This window comes from Acanthaster planci, linkage group LG11, assembly GCF_054643075.1.
Source record: "Acanthaster planci isolate LZ-2023a linkage group LG11, COTS_SCS, whole genome shotgun sequence".
In the NCBI taxonomy this organism is placed as follows: Eukaryota; Metazoa; Echinodermata; class Asteroidea; order Valvatida; family Acanthasteridae; genus Acanthaster; species Acanthaster planci.
This window is the reverse complement of record NC_141787.1, coordinates 14,163,259-14,187,836: the sequence shown is the minus strand read 5'-3', so window position 1 is coordinate 14,187,836 and position 24,578 is coordinate 14,163,259. Positions and strand designations below refer to the sequence as shown.

The 24,578-nt window shown below is 44.8% G+C and overlaps 2 protein-coding genes across 4 annotated transcripts in view; one reads left to right on the top strand and one right to left on the bottom strand.

The window, feature by feature from the left end:
- LOC110976331 (putative flavin-containing monoamine oxidase A) overlaps nt 1–11,978 on the top strand; it is a 22,337-nt gene extending 10,359 nt beyond the window's left edge. For 2 of the 3 annotated variants that reach the window (XM_022229515.2, XM_022229514.2), the window contains exons 7-13: nt 308–465; nt 1,134–1,317; nt 1,810–1,910; nt 5,833–6,033; nt 7,009–7,095; nt 8,979–9,079; nt 10,208–11,978. In XM_022229515.2, coding sequence (XP_022085207.2) covers nt 308–465; nt 1,134–1,317; nt 1,810–1,910; nt 5,833–6,033; nt 7,009–7,095; nt 8,979–9,079; nt 10,208–10,337 — 962 coding nt within the window. In that variant the 3' untranslated portion in view covers nt 10,338–11,978. Of the gene's footprint in view, nt 1–307; nt 466–1,133; nt 1,318–1,809; nt 1,911–5,832; nt 6,034–7,008; nt 7,096–8,978; nt 9,080–9,942; nt 9,977–10,207 lie in introns of those variants that run through there. The other variant, XM_022229517.2, reaches the window with a different exon arrangement.
- On the bottom strand, nt 11,622–24,578 carry LOC110976332 (uncharacterized). Its single transcript, XM_087143679.1, has 12 exons — nt 24,473–24,578; nt 21,509–22,790; nt 20,452–20,651; nt 19,510–19,744; nt 19,027–19,127; nt 18,291–18,420; nt 17,562–17,776; nt 16,768–17,015; nt 14,898–15,142; nt 13,875–14,077; nt 13,391–13,577; nt 11,622–13,293 (listed from the first exon to the last, which is right to left on the bottom strand). Exons 2-12 carry the CDS (start codon nt 22,775–22,777, stop codon nt 13,108–13,110), a joined length of 3,219 nt encoding a protein of 1,072 aa, XP_086999805.1. The 5' UTR covers nt 22,778–22,790; nt 24,473–24,578; the 3' UTR covers nt 11,622–13,107.

The window sequence follows — 24,578 nt, the reverse complement described above, 5'->3', positions numbered from 1 at the left end:
TTCTTCAGCAGCAGAGGTTGAAATCTCGAAATTGAGGAAATAATCATCGGGAACAGGTGGCGGGTCTGGACATTAATTGACGCTTTGCGACGCTTTCAAATCCCTAAAGCAAATCTTGGTGCGATAATGTCACTCAACAGTGTTCACCTTTGAGTCTCTTTATTTTGTTTCTTTTGTTTTTAACATGTGTAATGTTTTGTTTACTCCCCGCACAACGGATTCTCGTCAAAGCTAAATTTTATATCTTGAGCGTAAAATGTTAATGTGCTTGATGATATCGTCTTTTATGCGTACTACACCGCAATAGCCGCTCAGCAGTATTTTGACGCCCAGATCAGGATTCTGTTTGGAGTCCCACCCGGCGAGATGTCAACACTTTTCTTCCTGTATGCGCTCAGCAGCGCCGGGGGGTGGCACTCCATGTTCGAGATCGGAAGTGAGACAGCGCGGGAATTCCGAATAAGGGTGAGTCTAAAAATGATGCGTGGGCACCAAGGCTAGCTGTTCCAAATATTGACGCTCCCTACGGAAATGACGCGCGTCAGGTGTAACCGCTGTCTCTCAGTGTCAGCCATTAGAGAGAATGACGGACAGGCAGATGCACAGAGACAAACCAGTCATAAAGAACAAAAATGGGAATAAATATGGAGCGAACAAGGCAGCAGTAAAAGGAAGCAGCAATGAATTTTTCTAAAGTACATTATTTCCAACTGTCTGCTCCTCTTCAGTGTATGAAAACAATATATGTACTAAAAAGTGCACCCATTCATTCTTTAGTGGCTATTGATGGCGCTGTTCTGTGATGCCATCCACGGAAGACGTGGTTCAGTGCATAGGGTTTTCTGTTCTAACTATGAGCCAAGAAATTACTTACGTTTTGAGAAGGGTTGCTTGCTTGCTTTTTGCTATGTACAATGAATCACCAAAGGAAAGAGAATTCATGCAAGCAACATCTGTTTTGTAAAATCCAGTATTTATTTTATGCGCAAACCCAATTTTACATTGAGACACTCTTCCCCGGATGACATAACAGTTTGCTTATGAATATGGAAATCTTATTAGCATAAAAGCAAAAGGCACCAAAACGACTTAAACAATTGGCGACAATAACTATTCTTCCCCGACAACCAAAGGGTGGCACGCAGCGACTCTGTGAGATCCTGGCAGACATGGTTGGCCGCTCTTACCTCAGGTTAGGCGACCCCGTCATCTCAATCAACCAGAAGGACAGCGACGAGCAAGTCACGGTACAGACGCTGGGCGGGAAGCGATATCGATGCGAGCGGGTCGTCGTGGCGCTGCCCCCTAAATTTGCAGGTCAGTGGGACGTCTATGGATTAAAAAAATGGAAGCTTAACAACCGCTTTGTAAATCAGACTTAAGGGGTGCTTTCCTTGCCTTTCACCCGTGTCACCCGGGTTCGAAGCCAACCTAGGTCGAGAAAAGGCCTAGTTACATTCTTTACAGGCTTTTGGAAGGAATAGCTATGAAATTGACCTCACACAAATCGCCTTTCTCTCACATTTAAATTTGTGGCTCCTTTCTGTTTTTTTTTGGGGGGGGGCATGGTTGTCCCCTCAAGTCCGCACTTATAGTCTGATAAGTAAACAAGAAACATGCAATGCGCATGCGCACGGGAGGGGGGTCGAAAAGTCGACATTGTATGAGTACGTATGTGGACGGCCCTTATGTGAATGCCTCTCCCTTGGCTTTAGTTTTATGCTTGCTGTCGAGTCATTTTGGCGCAGTCATTATATAATTGCTTGGCTTTATAAAAACAAGTTATTTCGAACGTCATTGTCTTGGCAGCAAAGATCAACTTCTCCCCACCGATGGCTAAGGAACGGGACAATCTCTTGCAGCGAATGCCCGCCGGGAATTCCCTCTGCTTTGTGGTCACCTACAAAGAGGTTTGTCACGAACATACACAATTGGTTTGTTCGAAACTAAGAGTGGCATGTTTATGTCGATTTGCCACTTCTCGGAAATTCCTTGATTTCATCCGTTGCTAGTGCTGTTTCTAAAAAAGATGGCTCCTTTAATTAAATCACGTGTCGGGGGGGGGGAAATCACATTCTCCAACAATGAAAAATACACGCCCCTTGTCCGATCCGCTCGGGATACGCAACGGAAACCATAAGCCTATCAACTGTCACCAATTGATAAACACTTACAAATTTAACGAAGGTACAAAGAGACGCAGTTACTAATAAAACTTTAAAAAGTTAATATATATGTAAAGTATAAACAAAGAATGTAGAAATTTACGCAGACAGGCGATAAAATGAAAAGTATACCTCAAAGTGAAGTAGCAATGAATTTCTGTTGCCCCAATTTTTCTGCAATCTCATACTTTTCTCAAATGTATGAACATTATTTGATGTTAATTTTCGGTTAAATACACTGAAAAGCACAATTTTAAAAACGTAAAAAATTGCCCATGCCTTCCTGGACGACTGAGGGCGCTGGTGCTGTGATGTCAACAAGGGAATGATGTTTCCGTTGTTATTCACATAAACAGCAATGAATCAGCAAAGAGGAAAAAAATTGCCCAGCAAAATCTACAAAAATGCAGGACTTTTCTGTGTACAAACAAACCAATGTAACGTTGAGGCTAGTAGTGAGGGAGGCCTGTTGAGCACAATTTGACCTTTTCTAAAGAAATAGGAAAAGGTCACGTATGATAAATATGAATTATGAATATGAATGAGGATAGAGTTAAACGTAGAGCACAAGTTGACCTTTGGTAGGGGTATAACAATGGATGAGGGTAAAATTACGGTAAGGGTTGACCTTTACTGTATAGGGTGAATATTGGATATATGAATATGAACACAGTGGGTTCAAAATTTTCGGCACAGTTTGACCCTAACTCTTAAAATTTTTTCCCAACACAAAAGACCCACAGCCCCGGCTGGAAGTCCGGACGTAAACAAAGCAATTAAAGTCCTCATCCCTACACATCAGTCCGTGGGTCGACAGTGAGGCTCCAAACGTAATTAGGAAGTAGGAAGCGATAATCCCTACACAATAGACAGCAGCTCGTGCCACCGGTTAATGAGAGGGAAAATCCCTAGATAATGGACTGTATGTAGCGGCTGAGCTGTGTCGGCAGACTATTGTGTTAATGATTACATTGTCTACGTTGGAAGTGAGCGTTGGTCTGACTTTAAAACCTTTGGACACTAAGGAAGAGAGGGCGCCCATATGCTAGCGGTCTTGGGTTTGGCTTACTATGGCTACCGAGATTTGATCGATACGGGAAGAAGACTCTGTTGTCCTTAGCTGGATTTTTTTAATCCTTTGAACTAGAGTGTTTTACGTCCTGTTACCCTGTACATGTATACGTTCCATAAATTCAGTCAGAGCGGAGCGTTACTGTTGTTCTTTATTGTAGAACCTAAATGTAAAATACAACATTATATAAAATTAAGAATTCTGGGGGTGGCATGACGTCAGTTGGGGATTTTTAATACGTAGCAAAGGGGTAAATTTATTCGTCGTGCTGTGGAATGTTGTGCAGAAGTTCCGGTCAATATCCGATCTGAGAATTATTATTCGATAGTACCCGCTGCTTCATTTGACTCGGACCGGCCAGCCGATCCCGGCAAGCTCGGTGGTCGAGTGGATTAGACATCTGCACTAGTAAGCAGGAGGTCGTGGGTTCGAGTCCCACCCGAGTAAGCTTGTGAGGTTTTTTTCGCAAGCTCTCGGACAAGCACTGAGCATACAGTGCTTATTAATATACGTTGGGTAAGGGCAAACCTGTTATATATAGATAGTCATACCGATAAGTATAACACAAAACAAATTCAGTGGATTTCACATATTGGTTTCCCGTTGGTCATCATTGATTTTTTTACAATAATTATCTTAGTAACTTTAAGAATTTCTACAAGGGTGATTACCGGAAGTTTGTTAACTTTTAAATCAGAGTTATTACATGTACTCATTATTTTTGGAACAATTTGTCTCTACAGCCTGTTATCTTTTAGGCATGCTCCTCTTCGTCATGAAACAGTCCGGCGAATTTTTCAGCATGCTTAGGCAAAACTCTATTCAAGGCTTTGTTGACGTTCATGCCTTTATCAAGTTTTCCATCGAGATCATCCGCAATGTCCTTGTGAGTTTCGTTTCCCCTCAAATGTAGGTAACTTGACAGGAACTCCTTATAGACCCAGAGGGTCTTTCTGTTTGCCTTCTGCCTGGCTTGATCTTCATCCACCATATTCACCCTATACAGTAAAGGTCAACCCTTACCGTAATTTTACCCGTCATCCATTGTTATACCCCTACCAAAGGTCAACTTGTGCTCAACGTTTAACCCTATCCTCATTCATATTCATAATTCATATTTACCATACGTGACCTTTTTCCTATTTCTTTAGAAAAGGTCAAATTGTGCTCAACAGGCCCTCCCACTACTGAGGCTTCCTTCTGACATGGCTGGACAGTTTTGTCAATGAATATAAAATACTATTAGCATAAAAACCAAAAGACAGTTCAATACCCATTGAAAGAAAGAAGGTAAAACTTAGGTTAACTGAGTTACAAAGGTGAATTTTTGAAGGTTTGTATTTAAACAAATTGATTGTAGCTATTTTTTCAAGGGTAGCTGCAATGGCATTTTTAAACACACACATAAAAAATGCACCTTTACATTTCAGTTAACCTTATTTTAAATTTTTTACCACTATTTTTAAGGGTATTTTGCTGCCTTTTAGGTTTTATGCTAATGAGATATCCATATTCATGAGAAAAGTGTGATGTCATCCCAAGAAGTGAATTTCTATATCACATTGGTTTGTACTCAAAAACCTTTTCAATGAGTTAATTTTGGGTTCACAAGTTGTACACCTATTCTCCCAGAAACGTTTTCAGTAAGCAACATCTAGGTTCACAATTTGAACAAAATGTATGACATCACAGCAACAGCGCCCTCAGTTGCGCAGGAAAGTGTAGACAATCCTAGAGGTTTTTAAAAGAGGCACCTTTCAATATTTTGTAACCAAATAGGGATGGAAAAGAACTTTCATACATTGAAGAAGAGTTCAAAGTTGCAGAAAAATAATGTGTCTGAGAAAAATTCATTGCTGCTAAACTTTAAATTATTAGGAGAACTTAAGGAAAGGAAAGATACCAAAGCACAACAAATGCTAAGTTTCTGGTGATAACCTACAGAGGTAGGTTTTCTGTTGACGTAATTGTTCGTTCCTTATGCAATGACTGAATAACAAAAAACACCACATTCCTCGCACTTATTAGGAACTAACCCCCTGGGATTAATGAAAAGACTAATTCAGACATTCAGACAATTGTAATTGTACTTGTAATTGCAGTGCGGCAAGCCAGTTAATGAACCTGCAATTACAAGTAGCTATTTTGCCTCTGGACAAAAAAGAGAATGTTTAGAAGCCGCCATGGCAACCCCAGCCTATATACACAGTACACAATGTGAAAAGTCCTGTCTTTCATAGAGTATACATTTGACCTGCATATAGCGGTGAAATTCAAAGAAATAAGACCCATAACCTGTCTTGTCATATTGCCGTGTACTGTGTTCGCACAGGAAGACGAATACGAATTTGCAGAAATATTAACGTTGTTTGGTGTAAGGTTTGCCTCAAAATGTACATTACATGTTTTTGTCTCGTTGCTTCTATAGAGGGCCGTACACACCGATTTTCATTTTGATATTTAGCACATTTAGTATCAGATTAGCACTTGCCCTTGTCATTGAGAGAGGTCTTATACTCCATATCAAATATCTGGGGCATCCTAGGAGTAGTTGGATCCACACGGAGATTGTGTTTGTTTGTTTTTTTGTGGCAGGCCTTTTGGCAGAAGCTCGGGTTCAGTGGTTATGTCATTCGGGTGACGTCACCTGCCCAGAAGCCCCAGCAAGGTGAGGCTCAGACATCGGAGAACTGTGATCATCAGATACCGTTCAGCGCTCTGTTCGACGCCACGACCATGGACCAGAGCCCAGCCCTGTCTGGGAAAGTTGATGCAGAGATGTGGAGAGAGATTCCGGTAAGATTGCCAGGCTGAATATGCAACATGAGAACCAGAAACCGTTTCTGCAGTGGAACCCGCGCGTTGAATACCTCTTCAAATAGGAAACCTCGTTTCATGGGTACGGTCTTTCTGCGCCATGTTGGTTCCCAATATGCCTTGTGCGATCTTAGTTCAGGTTCAGCCCATGATGGAATTGATGATGACCAACGTGGTGTTGTGACTTCCAAAAATGGACGCGCGCCTCATGTTTGACTTCGTGTTTGTTTCACACGGAACTGGATCGCGATCAGTGATCCGTCGTTGGTTTACGGACACCAAAGGTCGCCTAATGGATTGAGCGAACCAGCGTTAGGATCACTGTGAAACAAACAGACTCCTCATGATAAACTTACACACACCAATAAGCACAAGCTCTCATTGGATAACGGCTCAATTTGCGCGTTAACTTGGTTCCAGGGATCCATATTACGAAACTCCTCAATCAACCTCGACTCCATGGGCTGCGTGCACGTTAATGTTATTTCACTAGATCGCGCAAGGCATGTTGGGAACCAACATGACGTGGCAAGATCGTACCAATGAGAACAAGGTGCTCCATAATGTAACTCCAATTACAGTGGGCGTGGTTTAAACTGAACTGACGTCGCACTTTCAAACCGGGTGGACGCACGAGTGTTCAGTAAGCGCGCAAGTTTGGTTCCACGGCAATTTAGGCGTCTAATCGGACTAGTCTTCAAAGGATCACTGAAAGTGGACCAACGTAATAGCTTGGTTAATGCTCGAACTGCGTTGCTAACTTTGGTAAGGCCGGTACATGTTCTAGCTGGTTTGTGAAGTTTTACTTATTTGGTCAAGCATATTAACACGCGGTTGTTTTATGGTGATGTTTCCATCCACAAGCGGCCAAGCCTAAAACGGACTCTAACTACAATCGCTGTCTTTTTGACTTGATTTACTACAACTGGCTGTCGATCTCTTCCTCATGCACAGGTTGAGGAGAGGAAGACAGCCATACTCAAGGGAATCGAGGTTTTCTTTGGTGTGGAGGCACTGCAGCCGCTAGACTACACGGAAGTGGTAAGACCAGAGAGGCGGTGCAGATATGCTTTCCGTCTAGAGCAGAGACAACCCCTCATTGGTTGAAAAGAGCCATGTTAGTGGGAAGTGAGCGTTCAGTTTTATGCGACCGCAACGCACGTAGTTCTTGTCGCTCGCGAACAAGCGTAGTGCGGTTCTCACACGGGCTCTCCCCAACGGAGCCTCCGTGACCACAAAAATTGTGCCCTCTCTTGGTCCCGCCCGGGGCCTTTACTCGCTACAGCTACGATGACTGAGCTCAGAATTATCGTGAGAAATATTTAGTTTTTTACTCACTGCCAGATCCAAGGGGGCCACATTTGCAAGCCCCTCCAACACCACCAACAGTGACAACGACACCACAAACAATAAAAGGAGTAAAACTTCTGTTATTTGAATTAATGTTAACAAGCGATTTTGGGGGACTTTTCCTCTTCCCTTCCTTCATAAAACTTGTGAAAGTCCTCAATTTTTAATCTTATTCCCGAGAAAGGCCATTATGGTCACGTAAAGAAATTTCGAGATTATATCCCCCCTCCCCACACACACACAAACAAAACACCATCAAAATTGGTTCTGGACTCGTCTTTGGTTCTACGTACAGGAGCACCTCGCTGAAACTCTACCAAGAATTAGGGGGAAATGGTTGCACGGCAGTCAACGATAAGCCAAGATCACAAGTGAATCACGTTGCTATAACTGGTTCCCTCACGCTTCAACTGCTGAACTAATTACAAGACGTCCATGAGTGTTCATTACTCCGCAGTATGTCATTGTGACGTGAGATTTATGATGAATGATGTCGGCCCCAAAACTTTGAAACTTGCAATGGAATTGACGCCATCTCATACATCTCACAAAGGCATGACGCATGCATAACCTGAGCCAAATCACATAGGGATGAGTGCCCGTTCGTTAATTGGAAGCCATTTTTTTCTGATGGCTGTCTTTGTGAGTAATAAAAAGCTTTCAGCTAATGAAAAACAGTCAGAGAGACGTCGTTGTAAAAACGAATCCGCCTTGATTAGAGAGTGATTAGAGAGAAGCAAGTTCATTTAAACTTAAACTTACCGCTGACAGTCTTCAAATCCTCGCCTTTTGGAGGACTGAGGAGAGTTTAAATAGGGATAAAGTTTCTGGTTCACAGAGCTCTGCTCCCTTGCTGGATCGAAGTTATAGGCCTTCTGTACAGAGCACAGGTGAATGAAGACTTAGAATATTGCTTTACTCCCTAATTGTGCATGCAAGAATCCCGTGGGATAGCCATAACCTTTTTGTCAAGACAGTAGGCCCCCCCCAAAAAAAAGGCCAGGAGCCAGTCTGAAACAAAAATCTCCTTACTAGATTTTACGTAGAGCCGTTGGAAAGTGGTCCACAATACAGTTATGCTTGTTTGTTCGTGTGCAATGAATAAAAACACGTTATTATAATAAACAGCGCGCCAAGTGTCAAAATATCTGCCCAGCCGGCCCCAAACCGCTTCCACCCCATCCTGCTTGTCGAATTTCCACGGTAAGCAACGGTCGCCCTACTCGCACTCCCCATTCTAACTAACTGTTTGCTAGAAAGGGCTGATCTAGAACAAAAAACAAAACAAAACAAAAAAATTCCATCCAGTAGAAGAGGCTAAAATAATGTGGGGGCATGTTGCACTTTAAGAAGGAAGTGAAAAGATATACTTCCTAAAAATCGTCTCTCTTTCATTATAATTTCCAAACTTGCCCCGCAGGCTCTTTAAAGAAAAAAAATCCTCATTCAAACAGCCATCAGTCATCAACGGGATAGATTTAACAACTGAAAACAGTCGAGTGAAAGTGTCGGGGGAGTTTCATATAGCCAAAAAAGCGAAAAAACATCTTTTCCTGTGGTTTTTTTTTCTGCAGGATTGGGGCGCCGAGTCATATTCGTCTAGTTTCCCGTCGTCTGTCATGGCGCCCGGTGCCATGACGGGCTACTTCCAGGCACTACGAAAACCCTTTCAGAGGTAATGATCACTTTGTTCATTTCTCGTGTAACGTTGACGGTTTTATCGAGAGAGCGATACCTGGCAATTCCCGACTTTTGCTTCAGCAAAATGGGGAGGATTGAGGGTGGAGTCACAATTGTAAAAGATTTCCCACTTTTACTCAAAGCAGCAGTTTATCACAAGATAAAAAGCTGGACCGTTCTCGCTCATCAACCTTTTTTTCCCCGTGCTTGTTTCTTTGAAATTTTAGGGGAGAATTATACCTGTATAGTTCCTTCACCATTTCAAGGTTTGATACCAACAATAGGACTTATTAGCTTACGTAAGGAAGTCCTCATCTCAGCCCGCGTACATGTCTTTCGTTGCGTCAGAAATAACTCTTAAAGAATCAAAAATATTCCGTTTATTTGTAAAATAGATTTTCATATAAAAAATAGGATTTTATTCCCCGTTTCACAAACGTGTCTTGCGTTTTTGGCCTCCTCCGGTCAGAAATCTCTTAAACAATATCCAAAAAGTTACATCCCGTTGCTCTATACTAGGATAACAGAGTTCTTATTCTTTTAAAGAAATAGCTTTTTTTAAGTTTAATCTAATGCTGAGGAGGAATTGTAGATGCAGAAACAGCAGTTTGATTGAGCGAAATGAAACTGTTAAAAACAAGGCTTAATGATTGCAGGTTGACCTGAGAAAAATCTACGGCTTTGTCTTTTCCGTTCGTGGACAAAATGTGCGTCATCCACTAAACCTCATGGCTTTGTGGAATTTCATTCATTAATGTCTCTTCCCTGCTGTCAACATTAAGCGTGACCTTTTCGTTTTTCTTGGCTGTATTCTTCCCATTTTTGTTTTTCTTCAACACTCGCCCTCCTTTCATCAAGAGTTCACTGGGCAGTTTGATTGAGCGAATTGAAACTATTAAAAACAAGGCTTAATGATTGCAGGTTGACCCGAGAAAAATCTACGGCTTTCTCTTTTCCGTTCGTGGACAAAATGTGCGTCATCCACTAAACCTCATGGCTTTGTGGAATTTCATTCATTAATGTCTCTTCCCCGCTGTCAACATTAAGCGTGACCTTTTCGTTTTTCTTGACTGTCTTCTTCCCATTTTTGTTTTCCTTCAACACTCGCCCTCCTTTCATCAAGAGTTCACTGGGCAGGGGCAGAGACGACGAACCGGTGGTTTGGCTTCATGGACGGTGCGGTGTATTCTGGGAAGAGAGCTGCCCATGAGGTGTTGAACGAGCTGAGACCAGACGTTGTCATCGGCGTTTAAATTAAAGCGTGGTTTCGGAGGCATCCCCCCCACCTAGCATCCCGGGAGGGGGGTGCACAGGGGAAAAGCCCCAGTAAAAGCCGATAGCCCCTCCCCATGGTTCCTCTATTAAATTTGGATTGTATACATTACCTATGTGTAAGCCACATTTCATCGGTTTTCAGCGCCTTCTTCAAATAAAAAAGAAAAAAATTGTGCACCCCTGGGTGCCACCCCTCAAATGTCACCCCTATTGCGTCACTGCCCAAGCCTCAATCCCTATCACACAGTTATGGTTTCAGTGTTTCATGCTGACATTCAAATCTTCTTTCACTTGTTCGAAAGGAATCCATTGCTGACATTAGAATATTTTGGGGAGAAACAGAATCATACAAACCGGTCCAAAACCGATCACCGCGTCAACTAGGCCCGTAAACGTGACGGGCGTGCATTTTAATTTACACCTGCAGAAGTCTAGATCTTTTCCTCCCTTCATGATCTGTCGAACATCGCCGTATTTTGTCGCACCTAATTTCAGAACTTGTCCTCCATTTTATACAATGACCCGAAACCTTAAAAATGCTTACTTTCTCATCTATGCAGAAACCACAGAATTTATTGTCAGCCTCGCCTGCGCAGTCATGGAAACTAGCGTAGTTGATGCATACAAACGAGCGATTCAAATGGAGGGATTGGGAATACGTCTCTGTTTGCTCTCGTGCACAGCGCCCTCTTGGACGCACGTGAAAATCGTATGTGAGACTGGACGGCTCATATGGATTTGCACGCTTTCCTCAAATACATATCTCAAAGCCAAAATGTTTTCGTCGTTGAAACACAGAATTTCAGATACATCATTCTCTATGCGGCAGATAAACAAATGCTGGTATAAAGCTTTCAAAGAAATTATGCTCATGTCTCCACCTCGAGCAGAAGCGCCCCCTCATCGCTTGAAAAGAGTCGTGTTGGTCGGAAGTGTTCATTTTGTTGGTAGCGATGCAACCGTGACGCGTGCATTTCCTAGTCGTTCGAGAAACAGCTAAGTTCATTTCTGATCAAAGAAGCCTCCGTTGCTAAAAATAGCGCCCTCTCTCGGTGCAGCTAGAGGCCCATACAGTACTAAAATTATTTATGTATATATAAGGAAGTATTTGTACATATGCAACAATATTATGTAGGCCTATATAAACAGCTCATTTGACATTTAAGTGGGAAAAACCTTTTGGCTTTGAACTTCAGGTGCTTATGATAAATATGATTTCTTTTGGAAAGCACAATGTGGTTGAGTACATCTTATGCAAAATCTTTCAGTGGCCTTGCAAAACGGATGCTTTATTTTTTACAATCTCGTAAAAGGTACAAGGGAAACCTGAATATTTATTTTATACAAGTATTTCTAACAGTAAATGTTTTCCGTCAATGTTTCAGTTAGAATAATACTTCTCTCTTTTCTGGTGTGAAGTTGCAAGGTTAAATAACTTTTTGAATTAACCAATTTAAACATAACATTGGAAAGTACAGCATTATGATCAAACAGCATCAAACGCCCTGGTCTAACTTGTATTCTGGTGATGGTCTTCCGAACCTTTATAATTTATGGTAAGAATTAATAACAATGTTACATGTACTGAATATTGATTAAAATCTAATTCAGCAACTTAAGTCAATCAGGCTAGGTTTTTTTTTTGTAGTTGACAACGGGATTCAAACCACTGATTTTCAGAGTGCAGTCATTTCGGCCAAAACGCATGTACAATACTTGGTGGAGTACGGTGTTTATCGAATCCTGCAGCTGTCACCGTGTCAGTGAACTCCTATCCAACAGACATCGACACTGGAACACCTCGGCAAACTTCCTGACCCTGTGTCTTTCCAGTTAATAGGTTATGGCTTTTATTCGCAGAGACATGGTTGAGGAAATCACAAGCCCTTCTAAAAAGACCAGTCACGACTACTGGAAATAATAAGTAAGCAATACTGTTGTCAAGGTTGTTTCAAATAGCTGGTGACTAGGATTAAGACTACTGGACAACTTGCGATGGACTTGCAGGCACCTGTGGTGGACTCAACCACAACGCCGACAACTTGACATCTTCTTTCTTGGACGGGCTGAGGTCATCAAGTTATCGTGACCCCAGGGGGCATTACACCCCCCTCCGTGCGATAGTCAATTCCTGCAGAAGTCATGACATTCTTACAGCACTGTTTGACTGGATTTACATACTATTGACCGAGGATATCCCAGGTGTGGTATGGTACGGATTGAGAAGGTATGATATATTACCCGGTCTGGGTAACGGATGGGTCCATCGCACTACGCACTGGCCTACTTAATATACAAAAATAAAGCTGAGCTCTTGCAACACGCCAAGTTGTTATCAAAACCCACATGAGCACTGAATATCTGTACTCGGGAGATCAAAGTAGCACCTAATCAACTAGTAATGGACGGAAGGCATGGCAGTAATAGGATGTAGTAACAGGAAGTGGGCGTGGCCGATTGTGGGTGTGGCAACTGCTGCACACAAAGCAAATGTGAGGCGTATCATGTACGGGAGGAATGCAAAGCAACCACATACAGAATGTGCAATCCGGCGGGTGTGGCCACTGGATTGGGTGTGACGACTTTGGCGGGTGTGGCACTCGCAGAAAATACGACAACATCCCATTAACGGTTATCTGAAGAGCATGCAGCAACCATGATTGTGCGCAGAATTATGGTTGAGCTTGGCACCATGACTGGGTGTGGCGACGTGGCTGGGCGGGGCACTTCACCTGCGGCAAAAGTAGACTACTTCAGGCCGACGCCCACACTGAATGACCTCCAACCCATGGCTGGGTCTATGTTGGACTGATTCTTGTTGGGATTGCCTCCGCGTACTTCGTAGGGGCGGGCTGGCGGCTGAGGGCAAAGCTTAGGGGCGTCAGTCCACAGAGATTGCCTGTCGTGGAGGAGGCTCTTCACATGGGACGAGATCTGCAGAACGAAGAGAAGAATTTCATAAGTAGGGCAAAAATGCATTCAGCACGTTTGGTCCAAACTAAGGAGGCTCGGAAAGACACACAACAATCACCTTTTTCTTTTTCTTGGCCAACACAGTGTTGAAGCCAATTTCGTCCATGCACGCCTTCAGGTCTGGCATGACCGAATCACGGGGAGTGGCAGCGGCTGGTGCAAAAGCCACTTGCTTGGCAGCTGCCCCTGCTGGAGCCTTGGCCTGTGGTGGGCTGCTTAGCTGTTCCCCTCTGCTTGCTGCATCCCTGTGGAAAGATAAAGCAATGATGAAGAAGTAAGCTAACAGAACAAATTCTAGAATAAAGTTTGAATAGAACAGAAATGAGATTTTTAAGAAAAGAAGACTGACAAGGGTCCAAGTTTACGGAGTTTAATAATAGAAACAATGCTTGGAAATTAATGCACTCTGCAAAATAAGCAAAGAACCAGTCAAAACTGATACACAATACATAACATCTTAGCTGGTAACTGGTTCTCGCTTAGCAGACATTTTCTATGCTGAGCGACCCTCCCCATCATCAGCAACTGCCCCTCCTGCTTACCCAGTCAGAGCCGGCAGGCGGACCGGGGAAGCTGTGACTACAGCATTCTCCACCTCAGCCTTGGCCTGGCGGCCAGCCTTGCTCCTCATAATCTCAGCGATGGTCTTGCCCGGAAAGAGGCGAGGCAAGAGGGAGAGGATCTCCTCGTTGTTGGGCTCCAGGTGGAGGGTGACCAGGAGGTCGTGTCGGGCTCCGGGGTGGTTCTGAGAGAGAAGTCACACCAGAAAGATGCAACAGAATAACATCTAAGCATCTTTAAAACACTAACACATTTTGAATGTAACGTCTTTCATGATCCACAATGGCTGCTCAGTTTGCAGTTGGTCTCGGGTTTCAAGCGCATGAAATGACCAAGAATATTTCTATTTCCCCTGGATGGGTTACTTGTCCACAACAAGTCACTCCCATTATCCATTTATACTCTTGGGTGAAGAGAGACAAGTTGGGGTAAAGTGGCTTGCCCAAGGACACAACCTATTGCCAGGAGCTGGATATGAACCTCTGACCCTTTGATCAAAAGTCACAAACCCCAAACACTAGGCCACACTCCCCAACATTGATAGTCCGTACTTCTTTTTCAATAGGAAACTGAACACGGTTCTTCACTTGTTTCCATTGTCAAATGTTGCTCCTTTCCATCTTACAACTGAAAGCTAGACATTCTGATTTATATAATATTTACGTCTGTGTAAAAAATACCTACAGGCGCAAATGCTAAGAAGTTCAATTATTTCTCAGCTGAAGATTGAAGTTCACAGAACAACATGTAGGGTGACTTGGGGGGTCTAAAAATCGTTTTGAACAGAAAGTTAATTTAGAAACTACTGTTTAAAAAATGTTGCTTACAGTTTGGGGTAAGATTGTTCTCTGCTGGGAGCGATAAGTACCCCATCCAGTTCAAGGCCCAATCACACAGGCTACGACAAATGAGTAGACTTGGCACAAATCGTCACAACCTGATTCACCTCACTACGTGTACACCTTTCTTTTGCTTTGCGCACGAATCATCCAGGCGGTCCTCACCTCCAGCATGTAGCGGACCTTGGCCCGGTAGATGTAGAAGGACCCCACCCTGGGGTTGTGCTGGATGGCCACGGTGAAGCGGGCCTCCGCCTCCTTGTAGCTGTGCTCCTCGTAGTCCAGCAGGCCGAACTCGCTGTGGATGGAGGCGATGCGGGATCGAATGGTCCAGTCGCCGTTGTCCAGCTCCAGAGCCTGATGGTAGTCGGCCAGTGCAAAGTGGAGCTCATTTAAACGGAAGAAGCAGTCTAGTCCAGAGAGGGTTGAAGAAACAAGAGTGAATCTTTAAGAAATAGCAAAACTTAACTCCATACATAAGACACAAAAGTTGCTTTATAAACTGCTAAGAATCCGATCGACATCCAAACTGTGATGTCAAAAAACTTGAGACCGGTTTTAATCCTGGCAGATCTGGGCTGGGGAAAAATTTGCTGTGCAACATCTGGCTTTCAAGTTCCTTTTCCGATTCAGCTCTGGCTGAAGAAGCCCATCATCTTTATCCGAGCAGTCATTTTGATTGTCAAGTTCATTTAACTAAATTAGTACTGCCTTCTCAGATTCAGGCTCCGCCTAAGAGAAGCCCTAACTTCTTGACTAGTGTACACTTGCCACATGCCTGTAGCTTTTGATTGGCATGATAAAGCCCTGCTCCCCTGAAATTTGGCCCCTCCCTTTCAGATACCCCACCTCCTTCATTAATACACAACCCCTTTTTTCCCTCCTTCAGAAATTTGTGATAGGGGAACATTTAGCCCCCCTCCCCACATTTGGCCCCTCCCTCTGGGATGCCCCACCTCCTTCATTAATACACAGCCCCTTTTTTCTCTCCTTCAGAAATGTGTGATAGGGGAACATTTAGCCCCCCCTCCCCACATTTGGCCCCTCCCTCTGGGATGCCCCACCTCCTTCATTAATACACAGCCCCTTTTTTCTCTCCTTCAGAAATGTGTGATAGGGGAACATTTAGCCCCCCTCCCCACATTTGGCCCCTCCCTCTGGGATGCCCCACCTCCTTCATTAATACACAACCCCTTTTTTCCCTCCTTCGAAAATTTGTGATAGGGGAATACTTTAGCCCCCCTCCCCACATTTGGCCCCTCCCTCTGGGATGCCCCACCTCCTTCATTAATACACAACCCCCTTTTTCCCTCCTTTGAAAATTTGTGATAGGGGAATACTTTAGCCCCCCTCCCCCCATTTGGCCCCTCCCTTTGGGATGCCCCACCTCCTTCATTAATACACAACCCCTTTTTTCCCTCCTTCGAAAATTTGTGATAGGGGAACACTTTAGCTCCCCTCCCCACATTTGGCCCCTCCCTCTGGGATGCCCCACCTCCTTCATTAATACACAACCCCTTTTTTCCCTCCTTCAGAAATTTGTGATAGGGGAACATTTAGCCCCCCCTCCCCACATTTGGCCCCTCCCTCTGGGATGCCCCACCTCCTTCATTAATACACAACCCCTTTTTTCCCTCCTTCGAAAATTTGTGATAGGGGAACACTTTAGCTCCCCTCCCCACATTTGGCCCCTCCCTCTGGGATGCCCCACCTCCTTCATTAATACACAACCCCTTTTTTCCCTCCTTCGAAAATTTGTGATAGGGGAACATTTAGCCCCCCCTCCCCACATTTGGCCCCTCCCTCTGGGATGCCCCACCTCCTTCATTAATACACAACCCCTTTTTTCCCTCCTTCGAAAATTTGTGATAGGGGAACACTTTAGCTCCCCTCCCCACATTTGGCCCCTCCCTCTGGGATGCCCCACCTCCTTCATTAATACACAACCCCTTTTTTCCCTCCTTCGAAAATTTGTGATAGGGGAACACTTTAGCTCCCCTCCCCACATTTGGCCCCTCCCTCTGGGATGCCCCACCTCCTCTGTTGATATAAAGCCCTTTTTCTCTCTTCTCCCCCTTGATGGCCTTGTTCAGTAGGATGATGGCTTCTTCAAAGTGTCCCCCCAGGAAGCACTCCACGGCGAAGTCGTTGTAGGTCAGCAGGAGCTGGCGCTGGGCCTCCAAGTAGACGCGGCTCTGCTCGTTGTGGTCTGTCTTGTCCAGGGCCAGGAGGAAGTCGTCGATGGCGGCATTGTAGTCGTGGAGACGGCGATGAAGAGCACCTCTGTGTGGGGCGGGAGAAAACAACGGGTGTAAATCTAAATGTGGCTGTGTCCAAATCACCTGGCTGTGGCTAGAAGTAATGCATGTGTCTATGGAGATGGGATGCAGCCACAGCAATGGTTCTGACTGACTTCTGGAAGTCAGGCTGACACAGTGGTTCTTGTCCTTGCCTTCCACCTCTGCACCCTGGGTTCAAATTCCACCCAAGCTGACACATTACAATCCCAATCCAACACCAAAGGTTTGCATCAGTCCATCCGTCTAAGCCTGAACAAAACTTCTTTCCAAAGGTTCCCTCAGGATTACAAGATTTGGTTCCAAGAACATTTCCAAAGAACCCTTGCTTTCAGGAGAAATTGAAAAAAAGGAACCTACTAACAAACATTTCTTATCAAAGGAGGGGAAACTTCCATTCCCATGTGCTAGACTTGACTTGTAAGAGTGCACCCTCACATGACAAAGACAAGTAAGCTGAATAGCGCCCTCTACAGTTCATTCGCATGCCCAACAAGTATCCGGTGAAATACAGTGATCAGGCTTTCCTAACCTGAGCAGGTGGTAGTCGGCCACGGCCGGGTTGGTCTCCACTGCCTCCGTGATCTTGTGCACCGCCTCCTTCAATTTCCCTTGCAGCTGCAGGCGGACAGCGTGGTTGCGGTTCTCCTCGGCCCTGGCCTCCAGCTGCCTCATGAGGGCGCTGGCCTCGGCCTGGCCGGGGTCCAGGGCGATGGCGTCCTTCAGGTCATAGTAGCACAGGGACGTCTAGAAGGGCAGAGAATGTATGTGAATGGATAATAAATGCTCCCTATTGAATAATAAGCATGCATAATTGAATTTTAATCAGTCTTGTCTGCCTTCAGAATGCGAAGTTAATCAAAATAAATGTTTATCCAGTTGGTATTTCTGCCTCTGATTTCTGTCACTGTGAGATACCTGATTGCGGGCTATTAAAACTTTTGCACAGAGTTTTTTGCAACGCGAGTCTTTTGAAAAATGTAAACAGATGCAATGACCTGTTGGAAGACACCTCAGAGAGTTTCGACAAACGAGCTGCAAACTGTTCCTGAGCAAGCTATTTTGCCTCAATCGCTCCCCTCCTCCAAGAGGCCGATGGTCACGCCGGGGGGATGGAGCCTTGTGTTATGCGATTTGTTAAGGTATCATCGTACAATTTCTGACAGGTCTAATCGTCGGTGTCGCAAGTGTAACATACTTAAGACATTTTGTGCAGTTTTGTAGACCACTATCTATCGGTCAACGTTATTCATTCACTCACGTTCCGGAAGAGCTCATGCAGGCGTGCTCTCATGATGTACAGGTCGGGGTTGTTCTGCTCCACTTCCAGCCGCTTGTTGACCAACGCCAGGCATTCGCCGTGCCTCTGTAGGGCTGCGAGGCACGCCACACTACGACAAAACATTCCGAAATTGTACTCTCAGAATGAAACTTTGGCAAATGCTTGAGAAAAAAATTTAGTCAACAGATGGTAGGTTTCATTGAACTTTTTCGCTCAACAATACTTGTGATGCCTGTTTAATTTACTGCTACAGGCCTCGAAATGGACCAACAGAAGGTGTTCTTTTCTCAGCAACGAAGGCTCCTTTGGTCGGAACTGAAGTTTGCTGGTTCACAAAGGACTAGGAAATGCATGCGTCACGTTGGCGTTGGCTCTTTTCAACCGAAGAAGTGGTGCTTCTGCTTGGGGTGGATGGTGGCCTTTCATGGCAAATGAACTGTTCGGATGAAATGACATAATGCTCCAAAGATGGAACTATAGACCAAATGAAAAGGGATAACAACGTTTCGCTTGCATAGTCTTCTTCGTCCCCAGTGAGACATTTTTTTACGACATGAGTGTACGTACGTTGGGCCCTAATTAAAAACTAAGCAGATCATTGAAGAAAACAGTAACCTCAGCCTGAGCAAGCCTGATCTGGTTTGAACAGGTTTGAACTGGTCAAAACCGGTTATTCCGGCTGGTTCCCGGCAGGACTGCAGTGCACGATACATACCTCCTTGTGTGGTAACCAACGATCTCCGGTCTCATCTCAGACGCGCGGGAGAAGGATTCCAGGGCCTCGGCAAACAGGCACTGGTCAAACAACGTCTGCCCCTGCGATCCAAAGAAGGGTGGAATGATGAAAGGATGCCCACAGATTCTAACAACTAGAGCCTGGTATCACATAGCTCAGAAAACCTTGCCCAGTAAACATGCACTCTACGTAAAAAATCTCGTTCTATTACCGGCTCGCTGCTGACCAGAGTTAAAGCAAAGAGCACTACAAGTCCTCAGAAACTCTCAGTTCCCAATCTAGTCACAAGCTGTTCTAGGCAACTGTGACATAGGATTCCTTAGTTACTGTATAGCCTATTGCTATTTGTAGCAATGAACTTCCTGGCTACGGCTAAATTAGTAGCCGTAGCCACTAAATTTAGTCTTGTGTGTAATTTCAAGATGCACCCAAGCTATTAGAGACATGGCTTTAATCTCTCACCTGGAAATAGTACACAAACGCAAGTCGGCTGTAATAGGCGTCGTTGTCCGGGGCCAGCACGCATGCTTTTTTGAAGTTCAAGATGGCCGACTGGAAGTCGCACAACTGCAGGTAGGCCTCCCCCCGCATCAGGTAGTACCGCACCTCCTTGGAGCACAGGTTGATGGCCTTGTCGAAGCAGACGACGGCCTGACCGTATTGCAGCTCAGACAGGCAAACGCAGCCTTTATCAAAGCTGTGGAGCATTACAAGGGAAAGGCATAATAGATTTTGCATGTTATGTGGGATGTTTTGCCTGGAGTAAAATATTGCAGTGCACAAAATGGTTGGTGAAAAAATTTGTTTGCAAAAGAGGAAACTATTCTTGAGAGGGTCAGTAATTTAAATACAAACAAAATACAAAGTTTGAAAAGGGGGAGGAACCTTTAGCTAATTAATATTAGCTAATATCAATCATAATAACGTTATTATATTATATAATATTATAATAATATTAATGAATGAATAAATAATTGACAGATGGATAATGCCAAATTCAGGAAATATCAAGCAGGGTGTTAACAGTGACAACAATTGTGAATTTAAGGGGCTGAAAAGTTTTCTCACAAATAGATATTATATAATGTGAATCTTGCACTTGGTCCTTTTATCTAAACTGCTCAATGGTAACAAAATAAATTAAAATCTGACTTCCACAATCTGGGAGGTCAAAAATCCTGAAATATGGAAATAAATCACACAAGATCACACCCCTGTTATTAGTGTTTATTAAACAGCATTAGACATGGATCCAAGAGTTCAAAATGGTATCGCAGAGCTAGAGGAAAAACAGGAAAGTCACGAATGCTTCAACACGTGTGTTGTCCCCCACAGTTACAGAGCAAGCATGTAAGAACTCTCAGGTGACAAGACAGAATGAGAACTACTGAAGATACAACTTACTGCTCCCTAGCTCTGCTGCCCACGACGTCCTCCATGGAGTGCTTCTCTTCCAGCCGTGGTGCCCCGAACAGCCCCACGAGCCGCTGCTCCTTGAGCGCTGCGTCGCTGGCAGCTCGCTCCTTCCTCCGCTGTTTGGCCTCCTCGATCTTCTCCTCGCTGACTGCCGTCGGGAAGAGGTCAGCGGCTGCTGTCTCTGCCGACTGAATGTGTCAGTATTTTTTTCAAGTGCAGGGTTAAAAATGACGGCAGTGCTTACTTTCGGGGTCCTTCTACATTTTTGTTTCACTCAGGTTTGCAATTTCTAACAAGGTGTTTATCAGTCGGAGATTCTCAGTCAGAGATTTTTCAGCCTTGAAAAGTCACCATGGGGAGGAGTTTGGCAGTTACAAAATACATGTTATACGGTTGCAGAGTCCTGAAAGTAAGGATTGCCCGTGAAACAGAAGTAAGGGTGCCATATGGACATTGATGGGGGACGTGTGGCCTAGGGGTTAGGGTTTGTAAATTAACTCCCGATCATAGGGTCATAGTTCCAATCCTGCGCTGGGGCATACGCTGTGTCCTTGAGCAAGCCATTTTACCTTCACTTGCCTCTCTCCAGTCAGAGGGTTAATTGTGATTGATTAACCTGGTTAGCACCTGAAATGGTTACACTGATGGTTGTAAATTCCCCAGGGAGTTGAAATGGTTTACAGGAATGCGTTGGGGCCCGGCGAGAGGGGAAAATGTGGTGTAAAGTGCATTGAGAATCATTTGGTGCCCAAGTGTGCGGTAAAACGTTCCCATATTGTTGATATTACCACATTATAAATCTGTTTAATTTCTTTCAATTTTTGGAAAAAGGTCACTTTGAAGGGAATTTTAGCCATGAAATTTTTCGGCTTGGCACAGGCTAAAATAACTGACTGCGGCTAGGAGAAACACATGCTGAATGGCTGAGTCACTAGCTAGCAGCTTCCACAGGTTTATGTGTTTCTCTGAGCCGTAGCCAACATTTCGGACACAGCCAGAGTTTCAACAGCAGAGGGTTCCCATTTGTGAGGGGTAACAAACATACCTCCTTCTCCTCTGGCAATTCTTCGCCTGCGCCCTCCGCTGCGGTTTCACCTTCGACCGTGGATGCGGTTTCTCCCTTGCCTGCTTCTGGCATCCTGGTCTCGTCATCTCCTGCATCTCGGGTTGAGTCCCCTGCCTCCTCGTCTCCTTCTTCCACCTCGTAATCCTTGGCACTCTTCCTGCCCATCAGGTCATCGGCAAAGGTCACGCTCTTGGTGCTGTCCCCTCGGCTGACTGTCCTCCGTTCCTGCCGGAGGGCCGAGTCGCCCCGGACTGAGAACAGGGGCGTCTGGGCGTACTCGTAGTCTGGTGTCCTGAAGTCCTTCTTCTCGTCATACGTGAACTCGGTGCTGCCGGACGCCTCGGTCTGGGGCCTGTCTGGATGGGTCCTGCTGGGAGGGTGTGGGGTGGTCAGCCTGGACTGAAGGCCCAGATCTCCTTTGGTGTTGACGGATATCCCCGTTTCGGGTGTCCCGGGCTTGCTCGGGGTCACCGAGTTGCTAGTCTCTTTCACAACCTCTGACACGCTAATCCGCCTCTCCAATTCTGGGGTGGGAATGGACACGGGAGGGCACTTTTCATCCACTCCTTGCGCAGTGCCGTTTTCCTGCTCAGCTTCGGTTGGGTCAGATGCGGGTACAGCAACAGGGGGACTGGTGCTGTTGGAGTGTTCTATAACACCTTCTTCCAGAGCAGCTTGATTGCTGGAGTTGAGCTGTGTTTGGCTGGCATCATTCCTTTGAATACTTGCATTGTTTGCAACATCGGCTTCAACATTCAACCGGACTGTCCACCTTATTCTCCCGTTGTTCCCCACATCTTCCACAACAGGAGACGAATTATCAAGACTCTTCTCAGTTCTCTCTGGGCTGGCTGACCCCTCGTGTTCAACCTCCCCCTCTTCTACAGTGGTACCATCCTGATCCCCTTCAGTGGGACAGTCAGTCCTTACAGCAGGTGAGTCTAACTTAGAAGAGTCCATTTGATTTGGAGGGCTACTCCTTTGCTCCTGTTCAGAGGACTGACTGCTGCCGTTGTTTTCAGGTGTCACTGTGTCTTTGTCACTGGGTTTCTCCCCAGTTTTTGATGACACCTTATCATCAGGATCTGTCAAAGTTTGTACTTGATCTTCCAGGCCGGGGGAGGTGTTCACCTGATCAACTGTTTCTTCCGGTAAATTTTCTACTTTCGAAGGCACAGGGTTTGAATGTGAAGTTTCAGTGGTAGCCTCTTCCTGACTACCTCCTGACATCTTTTCTGAGCCCTCCATGCTGCGGGAGAAGCTAAAACATAAACAAGACAATGAAGTCTCAGAATCTCAGATTCCTGACTGGGCATCGCCGTTAGGCATCATCATCACATGTGACTACACACCCGTGCAATGCAAACATGCTCTCAAGAGCAACGGGAAAGAGTTCCATATACGAACGCCAGTAATTATTCCCTTTAGTGACCTATTAGCCATCCGGAAAGCAAAAACATGTCCAGAAATTTTGGGAGGGAAAATACCAAATTGTTTATTTAGAAAACAAAATGAGAGATTAACAAACACGGGGAGAAACAACTTGCATCATCTACTTTTCGTATTGAGACCATTTGTTTAAAGAAGAAAGACCTGTTACGCCCCAACTATAACATCAGTCCCAACTATAGTTGGGCCGGCCCAACTACAGCAAAGAGGTCCAGTGTGTACGTATCCAGCAACAGCATGTCCCAACTACAGCACAGACATCCAGTGTGCATGTGTCAGCATGTGCCAAAGTCATAGTCATTGTTTACGGTGTCATGTCATAGATGAAGTGCCATATTTTAGATGAATTGTGTGAAGTGTAAGATGCATAAACTTGACAAAAGGTTTAGTCTCAGTATTCTTGGACCCTACAAATCGCCTTTTTTAAATATTTGGACATGGTTTGGCGATAGTAGGGTCCACGTACCTTCTATAGGCTTTGGCTTTTCCCCTTCAAATCGAATACAGTCTCATCGACGAATTCAATGTTGATGTCCTGTTGATGACGTTATGGCACGTCGGCCTAGCGGACCATTCACAGAAAGCATGCTGTGTTGGCACACGCGTGTTGACGACTGTTTGCTGAGCGGTTCAAAGTTTGGCGGCTATGTTCAAATTGAAACTGTACAATGTGATGTGGTCAGTGTGACCCCCAGCGCGCCGCAGCCGACTGCCATTTCTACCAGCGCGGCTAAGAATTACACACACATGTATGGAAAGTGGCTGCAGCCAATTTCCATGTCTTGTGTATCGATCGCAGCCATAGTGGACCATTTGTTTATGGCTCATCTTTGCAAGTACACATGTGAACCGCATGACACTGATCAGCTGATCAGGAAATATTTGCACCTTTTTTTGGAAAACACCATGGTTTTGGCCCGTTTTTTCCTTGGTTCTCAAAACAAAGGTACACGTATGTAAGCTAACTTACATAGAACTCTTGGGGGAAATGGAACAGCATTTCTATGGGCACACAACTAGAACAGAACCCATGTTCGTGCCATGTTAAACATCATGTCGAGCCTATGGCGAAAATGCCCCTTTTCTGTGGTGTTTGTGGGAGCGGAGGGGACGTCGGACACAACAGCTATGGGGGTATTCCAGGGGTCGTTTTTTAGAGTGGCAGGGTATTCTACAATTACTCCCTGTAATTTAAAAAAAAAGGCTGTATAGCATGTTTAGAGGTGAATTCGGAGGATTTTGACTCGGGGTAGGAGATATTTTGAGTGAAATGAATGAATGGAAGTAAAAGCCTATGGAAGGTACTTGAAAGGCGATCTGTAGGGTCCAAAATAGTGGTTAGGCCTAACGTTACTCGGTCATGCCAGTCATGCCAGTCGGACTAGCCAAGAACAATACGTGGGCCAGCACTACAGTTGGGACTGCCCCAACTGTAGTTTTGACAGACGCTATGGTTGGGGCGTAACAGATCAAATAGGGCCTATAATTACTCACCACTGTTACTTTGGCGAAATCTCTTACATGTCTTAACAAAATTTCAGTGCGATACTGGAAGTCGCCATGTTTACGTGGATTTCCAATGGTAACAATAAACAGCGCC